Below are 16,374 nucleotides of genomic sequence, written 5' to 3'. Positions count from 1 at the left end.
CAATTTGAACACTTAAATTATAACTCTCGAGTTAATACTAAAATGTACAAAACTGACCAACAGCAAAGGAATGGCCACTCTCACCCCCTGAACACCTCTACATGCTAAGTGAACACTAGATCTTGACTTTTTTTTTTGGCTGTATTGGGATTGCACCCAGGCAGGGCCTTGTGCATGCTACATCCCCAGCCTGATCTCAACATCCTTTATGACACTGATTCCCATAACAACCCTGGGACATGGGAGGGATGCCACTATTATTAACCAGGAGATGGTAGGTTCAGAGCAATCACAGCTACTCCAGCAAGGGCTCCCCCAGGCTCACTGCTACATGTGCTATCTACTGTTTCCTGCTGTCTAGGGCCTGTATAAATATTCAAGAAAGAGATCCCATGATGACCAGGTCTGCCCAACTCCCAAGCATCCTGCAACCCTTTGGATAGTAGCTTACCTTCCAAATACATGTCATTATTGAGGCTTCTTCTTGCTTTTGGAAGGGGCGTGGAGGAGAGACGTCTGGAAGAAGTACTCTTGCGTGCCCGCGTAGCTGTGCTGCCTGTCTGTGCCTCAGAGGCAGCACTCTTTTCCTCGTTAGGTGTGCCCACGTGAGGCTGCCCAGAGAAAACTCTGTCCTCTGCCAACATCTGTCTTTCTGGGTGCTCAGGGATAACTGGGTCTTCTGTAAAAGCACATCTTTCCAGGGAGCTAGAAGTGACAGTTTTGAGGGTTCCCCGTAAGTGCGAAGACGGTGGACTCTTTGCTAGTGGTGGGCTCTTAACCGGGTTTCGAAGAACTCTTCGATGGTAATCTCTGAAAGCTTTCTCCAAGCGTTCGGCCTCTTGCTCTAGCTCTTTTACCCTGGCTTTTGTACTGGCCACAAACTCAAGGTCAGAGTCTGGGGAACCAGCCTCTTTTCCTGTATTTGGATAACCTGTGATTCTTGGTACAACTGCAACTACCGTAACGTTCTCCTGTCCAAGAGGGCTGTTTGAGAAATCCCTGCTTGTATCACCACTGTGAGGCACCACTTTGCCACTTATTAGCCCACTCACAGACCGATGGCTCAGAGACTGCTTTGGGTTGCGGTACACTTCATTCTCCAGGGCTGCAGATCATAAAATGAGGACAAAAGGCAGTGAGCAAAATTAAAATATACCTGAGAATAAAGGGCAAACTTCACACTAAACAACTTCTGAGGCCACGGTAAGAACTGTTAACATTTGTTGAGAGCTTATATGTACCAGTCACAGATTCATATGTGTTCCTTTATAATATAAGATAGAATTTCACAATCCTTTATGCATGATTTTGAAAGCCAAAAAGCTCTGAGAATTAAAAAATCTATTTACAATTTATTTGGTGGCAAAGTACAACTAGATTTGAATTCATTTGGTTGAAAAGCTTGACCCGTACCAATGTAAACTCATTCATAATCTTTATTAATTCCAACCAGCATAAATATTCATAGATTTGACTTCAAAGTAATTAATGTGCTTCGCAATAGGATGTGGGTCCAGAATTTCCAGGGCTGTAGCAAAATTCACAGCATATGGTCAAGTTTCAGATAAGGGAAAAGAATTTCATTCATGACAACACTATGGCCAAGGAATTCTCACTGCTCCCATTTACAGATGGGGGTTGGAGGCTGGATCACACAGTTAGCAAGTTTTAGAACCACTGGGATTTCCTAAAGCAAAGCCAGTGCATGTACCAGCTCCTCTCCTACAATGCCTCCCTATGATGCTATGAGACAGAAGCTTGCAATAGACAATACATGTATGCAGAAGGGCTCTATGCTCAGTGAATTATTTTTCGTTATTCAGGACTTCTATGAGTTTGCTCTAGACACTGCGGCAAACAGAATTGCTAAGCAAAAATGAGAAATAGGAAAAAGTAGAGAGATGGAAATAAAATTAGTGAAGATAGAAAGTACTAGGGACTGACAGGGAAAGATTGCAAGTGGGAAGCAAGGAAGGCTCAGACCAAAGGGACCATGAGAAACCAGCTGAACTGGTAACACATACACACTTTGAGTTTGAAAGCAACTGGAAAATAAAGTATCTAAGCTTCAATATCCTTCTTAGGAAGTAGGGACAGATATGCATCCACAGAGAAGGCATTTTAATGAAAGAGCAGGAACTATTTTCAGAGTGTCTTTTATGTCCCATGAGCTGAATTGGGACCCATCTCATTTCATCTTTGTTTACTATGGCCTGGTAGGTATTATCATCCTCATTACAAATGGGGGAACTGAGCACTGTACCTAAAATCAAACAATTACCTTCAAAATTGGGGTCCAAAACAAAACAATTCTCTAAAAGAGCAGCAGTGTTCTTTTTGCCAAGCCAACCTGCTTCTCCCATATATTTATATACATTTCTGTTAAGGAATATGTAAAACTACTGAAGAGCCAATCAATCTTATCAGGGTAACAAAAAAAGGAATGCCTACGATGGATTTGGAGACTTCTGTGTTACCACCACAACTTTTCTATTTGGGGCACCTGTGAAAGCACTCATTCTGGTGATCAGCTGGTATTTCTGAGATAAAAAAGTTTACTTCAAGGAATGTACACATCTTTTTTTTTTTTTTTTTGCAGTGCTGTGTATGGAACCCAGGACCTCATACACGCTAGGCAAGTTCTCTACCACCAAGCCACACCCCCACTGTAGGATGATACTTATTCCTAAGAACCCCCTCCCCCGAAATACAAGAAATACTATGTGGTTAATAAATTACAATCATTACATTTCCACAAATGTCAGAAACTTTTCATGCACCAAAATATTTATGGTTTACAAATGTCTCTAACCTGTCTGAGTGTGTTTCAGTTGCAATTTTAAATCACCAACTTGAATATTTAACCTCTTTACAGAAGCATCATAATCTAATATCTGGGCCTTTAGCTGTGCAGAATGTTCAATCTGAAAAGGTTCAGAGAAGAAAAAGAAATCAATGTAGAACACATCACAGCTTGCTTCAAAAGGAAAAAAAAAATCTCTTATTGTGCTTATCCTCTTATTTTTTGCCAATTCTGGGAAGCTTTATACCAAGTAATCAATGGGTCTCTGTTTAAAAAAAAAAAAAAAAAACGAACACAACACACAAATGAATTTTTCACTACCTTTTTCATTCAAAGAACAGCTACTTTAGGGCATGCAGGCTGAAATCAGAAAGACACAGTGAACATTTGTAAGTCTCAGGGTGGGAATCAAGACACTAACATGGTACTATCATGCACTCAGAAAATTTTGAGTTACCTTTTATTTCAATTATGAAAGACAGTTATGAATATGAAGTCATATAATCACTAGAGAATTTTCTCAGATGAGAAAGAACGCTTTATCATATTCAGAGGGTAATTTTTGTTGGTTTTTTTTTTTTTTTTTTTTTGCTTTTTGTAGTACTGGAGATTGAACCTTGGGGTGATCTACCAATGAGCTACACCCCCAGCTCTTTTATTTTACTTTGAGAAAGGAACTAAGATGCCCAGGCTGGCCTTGAACTTGCAATTCTCCTGCCTCAGCCTCCTAAGTAGCTGACATTACAGATGTGTGCTACTGCAACCAGCTTGAGAGTTAAAAGATCTGATCTGTGCTGGTGTGGCTTGTGCAAAGTTTAGGTATCTATAAAGTAGACTGGTGTAACACTGGCATAAGTGAAGATCAATACTCACTTCACTTTGCAGCTGTTTTTGCAGAACTTGTCTATGAGTTTCAAACTCCTTATGCTCAAGTGCTATAGTACTTTCTGCTTTCTTCAATTCTTTCTGAAGAACCAGAAGCTCAGGAGATGGCTGAGCTATGCCTAAGAAGGTAGAAAAATTCTGGTCATTATCAACTTTATTTCACTTAACAAAAGTAGCTAAAGAGATTTTAAATTGTTTCCTTTCTTTGTACTCATGCAGTTAATATTCTATCAATTCCATTAGTAGACCGATGCCAATCCTGATTCACAAGCTTCAGAACAAAAGAATTTAATAAATGTTACCACACTTCATTACTCTTGGCGTTTTATTGCAAGTGAAAGAATTCTTTCAAATCCTTGAATTATTGAAAGCCTGCCTCTATCCTCTGCCATGCACACAAGGCCTAGAAGAAGCCCTCTAGCTGTCTACCCAATGATGACTAACTACTTTAAGCTCTCATTCGACCTGAGCAACTGTCAGTGAGTTGGGGTCCAGGCAGAAAGCAAACAGATGTTTAGGTAGGTCACTTTATGCAAGGTAACCAAAAAGGATACTGTGGTTCACTGGACTAGAAATAGGGTCATATTGTTAGCACCCCCTCGGGCCTGGAGGGCCAGGGAAGGAAGACATTCACAGAAGTAGATAGAGTGAGTGGGCACAGGTGCAGAGCACTGATGAGAGGCTACCCATAGGTACACTGAAACTCGCTAAGCTGACAGGAGCAGTGGGTAGTCTAGGGCCGCTGTACAGAAGTTGGGGTGGCAGTGGGATATCAACAAACTTGACCTCCTCTTCCTTCCTCCAAGTGCTTGTTGCAGCTTGTTGCCCCAGTGGCAAAACCCAATTGGCAATCACCCATGATACCACCCAGAAAGGCAGCACAGCTTAAAAAAAATGTTCCTTCTTAAAGTGACACTGCTATGCAACAGCAAGCAATGGAATTCCAATGCCAGAATCTTACCAAATCTACCCAAGTTATGCCTGTGTTATAGATACAATGCAGAGTTTCTTAACACTGACCTAATGTCAATTACAGAAACAGGTAAATCAGAAAAAGAAAAAAAGGACATACGGTTTAGGAGATTCAAATTTTCATTCTTATTCTCTTCCAGTTGTTGTTTAAGTACTTTATTTTGTGCCTGAAGTTCTAGCTTCTCTTCTTTTAGTACTGAATAATCATTCATCTCTTTAATCTTTTCATTCAGCAAGTGGTTTTGTTGTGTTATTGTCAAAAACTGGGCTTTGACAGACTCTAATTCAAGCTTAAATGAAAAAAGAAAACTTACATTTGAATGATTTTACTACAAAAGTCAAAGCCAGAAGACTGAGTTAACCTATGCATTACAACTTAGAGGTTGAGTTCTCTCCAACCATAAGACCTAACTATGGTAAAAAAAAGTCATTTTCTATAAAGGAGTTGGAACAAGGTAAGTTCATAAATTGTATCTATAGACCCTAGAAAGCCAGTGCTTCTGAGGAAAGTTATCACTCTATTTTCCCAGTGCAACCAGGACCCAGCGACAATCACACACATTGTAGCAATACATCTTTACTATGAGAGGTGAGACAGTAGTAGTCTCTCACTTGCTGTGAAGTGTTTTCCTTTCCTTGGTATAATATATCTGATATTAAGATATAGAAGCCTACAATACTGTCAAATAAATCATCATGGTTACAAAAGCAAATTTTATATACAGAATATACTTCACCTAAAGTTCCAGTTCTACCTTGCCAAAAGCAAGCATACCAGTGAACAGAAGAAACAGTGGCATGCGAAAAACATGCCTCATTTTGTTTTAATTTGGAAGATATGATATAATGATAGGAATTTTTACCTGCTGCTAATGGGATAGAAGAGGCTGAGGTAGAACAGATATGTATTAGTTATATGCTATGGGCTAGATGCATGTTAGCTCACTGAATTCCCTCAAAAACCATATGATGTGGGAAATATCCTAAAGTCTACAGTGAGAAACAGATTTGCACAGAACTCTAGGACCCAAAGCTCTTTCTTCACTTCTTTATGGGACTTTGAAATGAAGAAATATTGAATTAACTTCAGTCATCACCTTCTTGGTCCTAGAATAATCAGGCCAAACCTATCCAGATAAGATATTCATGCCTAAAACTAAAATTTCATGTACTGCCTAAAGTCTGCTTCAAAAAAAGGGGATAACAATTACCTCAAGTTCTTTTATACGATTTATAGATTGACTTAGTTCTTCCTTTTTTGAATTAAAAGCTATGAGCTCCTCTTGCAAACGAATAGCTTTTTCTGAAAGAAAAAGCCCAGCAATTAAACAATGCTTTCCTAATGAATCCAAAAGACATTTAATAATTTAAGGCAGTCTGCCAGACCTAATGACCATTATTTCATAAATAAAATTAGCAGATGTAGGAGTAAAAATTTAGTGGGCAAGAAATAAACCCTGTACCCAGTTCTGATTTACTCTGAAGAAACTGTTTGAAATTTTCATCAAAAGTTCAACTTCTTGATACAATTTCCTGGGTATACACTGAAATTAAAAATATCTGAAAATTCTAAAATTATTCAACTTCCACAGTCTTGGATCAATGTAAATGAGGTTTCATAAGGTTGAATGTCAAGTAAAAATACCATACAGTGTCAAAATATATTAGAAGAAAAAAACAAAAACAAACCTTGGTCACAGAGGACAGAGAAGTTAAAAATTTCCATAAGTAAAATCTAAAGTCTCTCATGGTTAAGAGTAATGTTTACCAGGTGGCAATAAGTTGCTGTCACCTTCTTGATAATCACAGATCAAAACATATTGAAATAAAATCAGATATATTAGTGATCTTTGTGAATATACAAAATGTTAAACATGAAGATTTCCAAAAAGTCAGTGAAGGACAATGATTATTTTAAAAATTTTATAAAACTAGAAAGACAAAAAATGGAATTCTATAGAAATTTTTAGAATATACAACAGACCCTACTCAGGAAACTAACAAACTACATCAGAACTGAAAAATAAAACCCCTCCCTGCTCCCCAAGAGTCACCTTTATTCCTCCTTTCATCTTCAATCAGTCTGTTAGTTCTATTGATGTATTCATCCTTTAGTTCAAGTTGATACCTGAGAATCAGAATGACTAAAAATGAGTTTCTTGTCATCTCCCCAGGAGGACTGCTATGAATGTAAGAGATCATCTCTGGCACAGAGCACCTAAGGGTGCTGAACATGACAATGCTAAACTTCAAAGTCTCTCAGCATTAAGGCCAGGGATGTGAATTCTAAACATAAAAGGTCAGGTAAAAACCCTGCCTTAATTCTGTAAATTGGGTCCCAAAACTCAGTCGAACAAAATGAAGGATGTTAACTGGAGATTACTGCAATCAATCACTTTCAGTTCGTCTTGACAGCATAGACAGCAAAGAAGTAAACTAAATTAAACCTGCAAAGCACACAACAAACCAACTCGCCAGTGATAACAAGGCAGTTATTTCTGATCCACCTGCTCCATCTTCCCAACCCCAATCAGAATAAGCACTCTGCCCTCAGGCTCTAAGCATAGTATTGAGAGACCCCCAACAGCATTACATCCAGATCAGTGATACCAAAAGGCACATTTTCATGGAGTTTTATCTATCTTCACCAGCCATGACCAGTTGCATTCCTGGTTCAGAGATGTGAGAGCAAAGAAACATTCTCCAAACTCCCACACTTGCCAAAGTCACAAAATATACCAAAATGATAACACACAGTTCCCTGTCTCCTATGTAAAATCAATATACATGCTTTTCTTCATGTTCAACAACTTCGGACACTTCGGTGCTTCCTATTTTAGTAAATGAGCTAACAAAATATATGGAGAAACTATCATTTCAAAGATGGGCTGGGGAAATAGCTCAGTTGGTAGAGTGCTTGCCTCACATGCACAGGGCCCTGGGTTCAATCCCCAGCATCCCCCCGCCACACACACACACACACACACACACACACACACACACAAAAAAAAAAACAGATGGAAATCTGCTGTATTTTTTAAACAGAATTCATTTAAAGAACAACTACAAGAAGCCTTTGTAAACACTGTATAAGAGATTATTGATGACAAATTATGGGCAATGTGGTAAAAAGAGCCCAATGATTAAGAAAAAACCTCAAGCAGCTATGTTGAATTGTCTCCTTGCTACATGTTTACTCAATAAATACTCACCAAACAGTTATGTGCCAAATGTAATACCACCCCTGAGCAAAGTTATCACATGGGTGTAATGTCCTGGCACTAAAATAGCATTTACTGGTACACAAGATTCAGGCTACAGAAAACTCAAAGTAACCTCAGGTGCCCATAATTTCCTTCTTCCTATCACTTTTTGCATCATTTTAAAAATTCTGACATAGTAGAATCTTAAAGGAATATAAAACATGTTCATGGACAAATTCTATAATCTCTACATAGAATAATTTCTAAATCATCAGAAATTTCTACTTTAGTGGCAGTATGAGTAAGGTAAAGGCAAAGGTAACTAAAAGTGATTATAATTCCAATTTTGTAGCAGATCAGCAATATAAGCTGAGCAAGTCAGAAGGTGCCTTTAGAATAAAGCAAATGACAGGCCTTCAACAACTGTTAGAGAAACCATGAGTAAGAAGGGCAGAGGATGTAACTTTCTATTTCATATTATTTTGCCTTGGTACCAGGGATAGAACCCCAGGGCCTTGCACATGCTAGGCAAGCATTCTACCATCAAGCTATATCCCCAGAACTCCTTTTCTAAGAAAACTGAGATAAGTCTCACTTAATTGCTCAGGCTGGCCTTGAACTCGCAATCCTCCTGCCTCAGCCTCCCAAGTAGCTGGGACTACAGTCATGCACCACCATACCTGGCTTATGTGTGTTTTAAAAACTATTCTAACTTGAGTACTCATGAGAAAGGATTAGTCAATTGGAAAAAAAAGGACATTTTTAAAAAATACTAAATTTAGTCATAAAATGTCAGCTTTATCTTTTTCATCAGCATTTGCAACATCTCCACCAACTTAATTCAAACATTATTTCTTTAAAAATGCCAATTACTTTAGAAGTTCATTCTTGAGCTTTTGATCATAGCTCTCTTCAATACTCTTTATATTCTGTTCTCGTCTCTTAAGTGCTTCAGCAGTACTTTTATTTTTTTCTTCTTGGAGTTTCTGGGTCCTGAAATTAACAAAAATATACAAAGCAAAAAAACTATAATATCTGAGGATAACAAATTTAAGAAAAAAATAAGACATATTTATAGTTCAACAAACTCTTTTGTAGTGCTCACTACTGGAAAGTAAAAGCAAAGAACCAAAAGTTCTCCCTATATTTACAAACTGACCTAGTTACTGTGCATCAGAACTAGCAAAGGGAGCTGCACAATGGCACCTGGCTAGGGGAGTGGGAAAGAATCAAGACCAAGGTAGTTTCTCAAAGAAGGTAATTAACACTTAAAAAACCAATTACAGTGGGTTATATGTTCACTTTTGGGGGTGGGGAATGGAACCACCGTTTAACCCAGCTATACCCTCCTTGGTTTATACCCAAAGGACTTAAAATTAGCATACTATAGTGACGCAGCCACATCAATGTTTATAGCAAGCAAGCAAGCAGCTCAATTCACAATAGTGAGACTATGGAACCAACCTAGGTGTTCCCCCAATAGATGAATGGATAAAGGAAATATGTTATATATGTTCAATGGAATATTACTCAGCTTTAAAGAAGAGTAAAATTATGGAATTTGCCAGTCTATGGTTGGAGTTGGAGAATATCATGCTAAGCAAAATAAGCCAATCCCACAAAACCAAAGGCCAAATGTTTTATGTTTTCTCTAATATGCAGATGCTAATTCACAGTTAGGCCCCCCGGGGGGGGTGCACTAGGGAAGAATAACTAATGTTACCTTAGATTAGGTAGAAGGAAGTGATGGGAGGAGAGGGGAGGGATATGGGGATAGGATAGGAAAGAGAGTAGAATGAAAAGATATTATTACTGTATGTATATATGTGACTACATGACCAATATGATTCTGCAACATGTGCACTCAGAAAAATGAGAAATTAAATCCCATCTATGTATGATATATCAAAGTGCATAAGTGCATTCTATTGTCATGTATAACTAATTAAAACACATTTAAAAAATTAAAAACCTGGTTATAACTGATAAACAGCTGTAACCAACTTAGTGGGGTAGAAGAATGATATTATTAGTTACAAAGTTAAAAAACTTGTTACTGTGCTTATGGGCTTATCTCTTCTATAATATGTTTCTAAAAACCACAAACACAAGTTTAGTGCTTATCTCTTCTATAATATTGTCTCTAACTGTGGGATCTAATCCATTAGCCCAGATATAATAAAGGTATATTTGTATTTATCATTTATTTTTATTAAAAACAGTGTTTTAAAAATTTTTTTAAATTGTAGATGGATACAATACCTTTATTTTATTTATTTATTTATATGTGGTGCTGAGGATCGAACCCAGTGTCTCACACATGCCTGATGAGTGCAATACCACTGAGCCACAACCTTAGCCCCAGGTAGATTTGTATTATCATTTAATAATCTATCAATTGAATACTGAAGAATGTGTCAAAAGAGCAAGACAGCGTAATCAGGGCTTTCAAATGCTAAAGAGTTATCTCCTTGTATGATTTTACTCAACATGGTCTTCATAGTGAGACCTTAAGTCAATAGTAATGCCAATTCTTGAGTCAACTGGTGGGGTTCACAAGTACCACTGAGCATACTACAGAACCCTGACTGGTCCAAGAACACAGGAAAGGCTCCACATATTAGCTCCCTCTGCTGGCTGATTTGGAAAGGCACAGTTCAGTGAACTACATTTACTTCACTTAGAGGAAGTAAATGTAGTTCACTGAAAAAGGAAAAAATGGGTTTATGTAATCGTGAACTCCCTCTGCCCAAATTTTGTTCCTTTTCTCTCTTTTGATCAATTTACCTCTTCAGTATTGCTGCAAAGAGAGTAAGGTAGATAGAGAAATAAAATGAATTTAGCCTACAGAAGTGAGAAAACATCATTAATGAAGAGGGAGACAATTTCCTCAATGTACTAAGATTCCTAGATTACCTACAAGTATTTACAGCAGACTCCAAATGGGGAAAAAAGTTATTGCAGCTTGCTATCAATCCCATATAAGATCTAAAAGATGAAACACTGTGAACATTTAGGAAAAGTAATTTTAACACATACATTTTGAGATACAGTTTCACCTAGTACAAATCAAGTCAGATTGCCTATTTCCTTTCCTGAGTACACAACAGGGAAATACGGAAGGTCTGGATATCTGGGATTCACAACATTCATTAAACTACCAGACTTGAATGAATGAGTAACTGCAAAACATACCATGTGTTCAAGCATTATTACCTTCTCCAAAGTATCTGTCTGGTCTTATGGCAGCCTGATGATGGCGTTTCATCCTGTTTTTCACCTTAAGGTCTAATATTTCATAAGCAAAACCCTAGTCTTTAACTTGTACCTTTTAAAGCCACATAATATCACCTATATAACCAAGAAATCTACTTGCAATTAACATTAGAATATGTGGATATATACACTTGTAAATCTTTTTCATCTCATTCTGAATATCCAAAATTAACACATATTACTTACAATTCAAAAGCATCAACTTTTTGCTTCAGCTCTGCTTCTCTGCCTCTTAGCAGATCTATATCTTTTAGTAGAAGCTGCCTTTGAGCATAAATTTCTTTTGCTTCAGTCTGTATAGGAAAACATTAATTTTTAGCAAGCAAGCAAAAGAAAATAGACTGAAACTCATACATCACTTTCTAAACTCCAGAAAACAATGAAAGTACAGAGGGCTGGGGATGTGGCTCAAGCGGTAGCGCGCTCGCCTGATATGCGTGCGGCCCGGGTTCGATCCTCAGCACCACATACCAACAAAGATGTTGTGTCCGCCGAGAACTAAAAAATAAATATTAAAAATTCTCTTCTCTCTCTCTTTCCTCTCTCACTCTCTCTTAAAAAAAAAAAAAAACAGTACAGACATTCCTGGTGACAATTTCACCTTTGATAGATTCCATCTCAAGGTATGTTTGTTCTAGTTGTATAAAAACTACTCCCCCAATGACTGTTAAACTATATTACCCTATACTTCTAATATCCCTTGTCTAATTAGTTCTTTATTATCTCTCAGTCCCTTATTTAAAATTTGGATAAGTTCTTCAAGCAAGAAAAAACTTAAATGTACACTCAGCAATGAAACTCCCAAAGAGTACAATCCCATGGTAACTTGCTGATGGTAGAGCCATCTGAATGTTTCAGTTCATGGGTCATTCTGACTCGGTGCAAGTTCATATGAACTTCCAAATGAATGGGCCATCCTTCCACTTACGAGTTCACTGAACAAGGATATACCATTTGCCTATCAAATGTCAAGCAGTGTAATAGAAGCTGGACATAAAAAAGGCAGACAGAGTTCCCATCTTTAAGAATCTCACAACTTGGTCAAGGAGAGAGAGACAGTCACTGAGGATGTGATGATCTTAAAGCCGAAATACATGAGAACTATACAGGAATGAGGCCTGAATGAGTTATTCAGTGGGAGTTAGGAAAGACATAATGAGGTGACATCCATGCTAAGGCTCTGAAGGGCAGAATGGTCAAAGAGACGAAAGTAGACAGCATTCCAGGTGAAAAAAATAAAGGCACAATGTTTTAATGTGAATGGCAATCTTCCTCAATACCCTCAGATAATAAGTAAATGGGAATTTAGTCAGTTACCTGTCTACAAAAGGAACCTGTTAGTCTTAAACCCAATCCAGTATCTTAAAAATCTGTGCTTCCAACATTTATTATTACAGCCCAATTCTCAAGAAATGCTGCACAGAATTGTAGAGGGAATCCACTTAGTACTAAATAACAGGGGCCTAAAGACAAGCCTGATGCTAGAGTGGACCCTATCCTACTTGTCTCCTGACAACAGCAGTTCTGGATGCACACTGGAAACAGTTTTGCAAATCCGGACTGGCCTAAGACATGACCTTAAGAAAGGAACATGTTTTCCTAAAGAAGCAGATCCAATCCCTCCTACAGACACACACTCCTGCCATTCCTTAATTTCACCTCCTGTCCCATCACTTTCCCCGTTTTCCTGCATGGATGACCTTGTAGCCCTGGATGACTCTGCTCCAAGGACTTTCACCTTTGCTCACTTCTGTAGCTTCCTTTGATGACTGCACACTGCATTTTGTTTCTAGTCTCCACCTGAAACCTCACCTTGCAACTCTGAACACTTGGTCTACCCTTCTTCCACCTACCAGTCTCTCTGGCCTATTCTTTGGATCACTTCAAGAATGCCTCATAGCCCTCCCTTTTCCCCTAGGTCAGAAGCCACCAATTATCTTGACTCCCCTCACCACCCAGTAGAGTCACAAGATCTTTAATTCAACAGGCTGCCTTTCTCAAGTCAATTAAATTAAGCTCTGCACAAACGCCTCTGTTTCTATCTTCACCAAAAGGCATAGAAAAATAAAGGTGCTCATAAATTATAAACCCTCTAGAGAACTAGAATAGAAAACTCACCTCCAAGCACATGTTTTGGTCTCTCTCACTTCCAGGCTCCTGTTTCAGCTGGGTCTTGGACAACACAAACCAGTCCTCCCTGCTTTAAATAGCTGCTCCCCTTTACCCACGCAAACGTCTACGTGAGCCTCTCCTTGAACTCCTACCTAACCCTACACTGTGCCTGAGAAGATGAGTGTCTCCATCTCAGAGTGGATGTTCACCCTGCACTCTTTCCTATCTGCCATCTGGGAGGAAAAAGTCTCTGTAGCTTGACAAGGCTAGTGCTTCCATTTGCACCCTTGGTCATGGTCCTTACTACTTATCTAGGGCCTTGTTCTATCAACTGTCCCCACCTTGTTCCTCGCTCTTGAACCAACCTACCAACAGCTGCAGGAAATAGCCACATGGTAAACTACTTTCAAATATTACCTCCTGGTGCTTCTGAATTCTTTCAAGAGCATTCTTTTCGCGAGAAATGAGGGCTTCATTTTTTGCATGATAAGTCCTCTTAAATTCGTTTCGGAACTCAGATAATTCCTTCTCGTACTTCCTTTTCTCATCCATTTTAAGTTTTGCTATTTCAGTTTCTTTAAAATACTTCAACTATAGGAAAGGTAGCAGAATACAACAATTACTAATAGGGCATTATGTAAAATTGTGGATGTGTAACCGACGTGATTCTGCAACCTGCATTTGGGGTAAAATTGGGGGTTCATAACCCACTTCAGTCTAATGTATGAAATATGATATGTCAAGAGCTTTGTAATGTTGTGAACAACCAATAAAAAAAAATTTAAAAAAAAATACTTCAACTGCAAATTGATCACAAAAAAATAAAAAATACAGTTACTAGCCTAAGGAAATAGTAACAAATTCTTTTAATGGTTAGGTTTAACATTAATGTTCTGTCCAAACTATAACATACTTAGTTTTATTCATTTTATTCAATGACTGTACCTGTAGGAGTCAAAAGGCATGAACCAATGACATCAACTGGAAATAAAAATAATATGCCTAATGGGATAGTATCCCAGTCTTTCCAAAAGGTTCTAGATGTTTTCCCCACATACCTAAGACATTAGAAGACAAGCAAAAACATCATGCTTGTTAAAAGCAGCAAGAGATGCAGCTTACCTTTTGACCCATCTCTACTCGAAGGTGCTGTTCTATTTCTTTTTTATATTCATTTAGCTTCATTTCTAAAGACTCTAGCTTTGGATGCCGAGGATGAGCATCTGCAAATTGATCATCGATAAGCTGAAGCTTCTCAGCTATTAAAAAAACAACACATCAGATTAGGATACATAAACTTGGTCGGGTGTGCAAGAAGCCAAAAACAAATAGTATAAATGTAGGGATGCTGACATTTACATTGAAACATATAACAAACTTGAGATAGATCAATAAACGATATTAAGCAAGTATAATATCGATTTCTTGGTAGACCGTGGGTATGCAAGTGTTCACTGTAAAATGCTGGGGGGGCGGGGCAAAGAGTAAGTCAGAAATTACTGTATTCTTTTTCTAGTTTCTAAGTGCCAAGGCAGAGAGCTTTTATTGAACTTTTGATTCAAGTTGACATACACATTTAAAACAGCAACTTAAAAAGAATGAAAGATCATGTATTTTGTCCCCTCCACTTTATAGATAAGGAACAACTGCCCAAATAGTTTAAGGGACTTCCAGAGGGTTAAGCAACTATAGTATAACTGGGACTAAAGCAAGGCCTGTAGCCCTCAAATCAAATATGGAGCAAAATCAGCAACAGAGCAGAGTGCAAATCTGAAGCCTCGAGTACAATCCCACCCCTGTAAGGTCCCAAGAGCACCAAAAAATCATGCACAGGGGAAATAAGGCTGGCAGAAATAAATAAAAATATCAACAGCATTTATCTCTGACAGGCATATCTTTAGACATGTTTTTCCAGCTACTTTTCTGTATTTTCCAAATGTTCTGTAACTTAAAAGTCCAAGACAGGACCTTCTAGCCATGTGTAGCAACTGAGTACTTGAAATGTGACCAAGCTAAATTGAGATTTGCTTTATGTGTAAAAAATATACTAGATTTCAAAGAATTCACATGTAAAATAAGTGAAGTATCTCATTAATTTTTTCTATATTAAGTACATGTTGAAATATTTTGGATATGCTGGGTAAATAAAATACATTATTAAAATGAATTTTACCCATTTTACCTTTTTTAAAAATTTTATTCTATTTTTTGTACCAGGGATTGAACTCAGGGGTGTTTAACCACAGCCACATCCCCAGCCCTTTTTTTCATATTTTACTTAGAGATAGGGTCTAGCTGAATTGCTTAGGGCTTCACTAGGTTGCTAAGGCTGTCTTTGAACCCTCGATCCTCCTGCCTTAGTCTCCTGAACTGCTTGGATTACAGGCATGCACCACCATGCCTGGCCCATTTTACTTTGTAAATGTAGCTACTAGAAAATTTAAAATTACATATGTGGCTCATGCTATCAGACAGCACTGCTTTATAATGTGTTTCTAATGAAATGAAACCTACACTTATTTAAAGGCTTACTCATACAATACAGTTTTTACAAATTATGAATTTCTTATCTTCTTACAAGGTAAGAAGGACGGACCAAGAAGCTGATTGAGTGCATCAGTTTAAATAGCTGTTTTCCATCACTAATAAGTACCAAACTAAAGGACAGGATGGTATTGCAGAAACGCTGTATAGTGACAAAAGGTCTAGATCATGGACTGGAAAAATTGGAGTTCTTACCCAGTCTGGGAGTTTCCAATTGCTCTTTCTTTGAAGACCTTGGTTTCCTCAACTACAAAGGAAGTGATGGACCAATGATATCTCTAGCCATTGGCAAAGCAAATAATCTATGACAGTCCAACTCAATGGCTGTAGTATAAAGCTAGACAACAACCAAGGAAGAACCTTCCAGTTAAGAGAGGTTAAACCCAACAAACAAGGAAGAATGTGGACCTTGGGATCCCTGCATGATTTTGGCATTCATGATAGAGAACATGACCAGAGAGCAATTCCTGGTCCCTTCCAGCAACATGATTCCAGAAGAAATGAATTTCCTTGTCACCTACAGGTTCCATCTCTCCAGTTCAAGGAAGAACCATACAATATGAGGTCATTTCCTTTATT

At 38.0% G+C, this 16,374-nt stretch overlaps 2 protein-coding genes across 3 annotated transcripts in view; one reads left to right on the top strand and one right to left on the bottom strand.

Moving 5' to 3' along the window:
* The window catches only part of GPM6B (glycoprotein M6B), a 192,463-nt gene extending 189,783 nt beyond the window's left edge, over positions 1–2,680 (top strand). The window contains exon 8 of the mRNA XM_081277079.1: positions 2,600–2,680. Within this exon, the coding sequence (XP_081133205.1) occupies positions 2,600–2,635 (36 nt within the window). The 3' untranslated portion in view covers positions 2,636–2,680. The remainder of the gene's footprint in view (positions 1–2,599) is intronic.
* OFD1 (OFD1 centriole and centriolar satellite protein) overlaps positions 1–16,374 on the bottom strand; it is a 54,875-nt gene that overhangs the window by 23,541 nt on the left and 14,960 nt on the right. For both annotated transcript variants that reach the window (XM_081277074.1, XM_081277075.1), the window contains 10 exons: positions 14,374–14,510; positions 13,669–13,842; positions 11,326–11,432; positions 8,737–8,856; positions 6,715–6,788; positions 5,872–5,963; positions 4,761–4,950; positions 3,677–3,807; positions 2,813–2,924; positions 452–1,105 (listed from right to left, as the gene is read on the bottom strand). In XM_081277074.1, coding sequence (XP_081133200.1) covers positions 452–1,105; positions 2,813–2,924; positions 3,677–3,807; positions 4,761–4,950; positions 5,872–5,963; positions 6,715–6,788; positions 8,737–8,856; positions 11,326–11,432; positions 13,669–13,842; positions 14,374–14,510 — 1,791 coding nt within the window. The remainder of the gene's footprint in view (positions 1–451; positions 1,106–2,812; positions 2,925–3,676; positions 3,808–4,760; positions 4,951–5,871; positions 5,964–6,714; positions 6,789–8,736; positions 8,857–11,325; positions 11,433–13,668; positions 13,843–14,373; positions 14,511–16,374) is intronic.

Source organism: Spermophilus citellus, assembly GCF_964194105.1.
Source record: "Spermophilus citellus genome assembly, chromosome: X".
Classification (NCBI taxonomy): Eukaryota; Metazoa; Chordata; class Mammalia; order Rodentia; family Sciuridae; genus Spermophilus; species Spermophilus citellus.
This window is presented reverse-complemented; position numbering and strand designations above follow the sequence as displayed.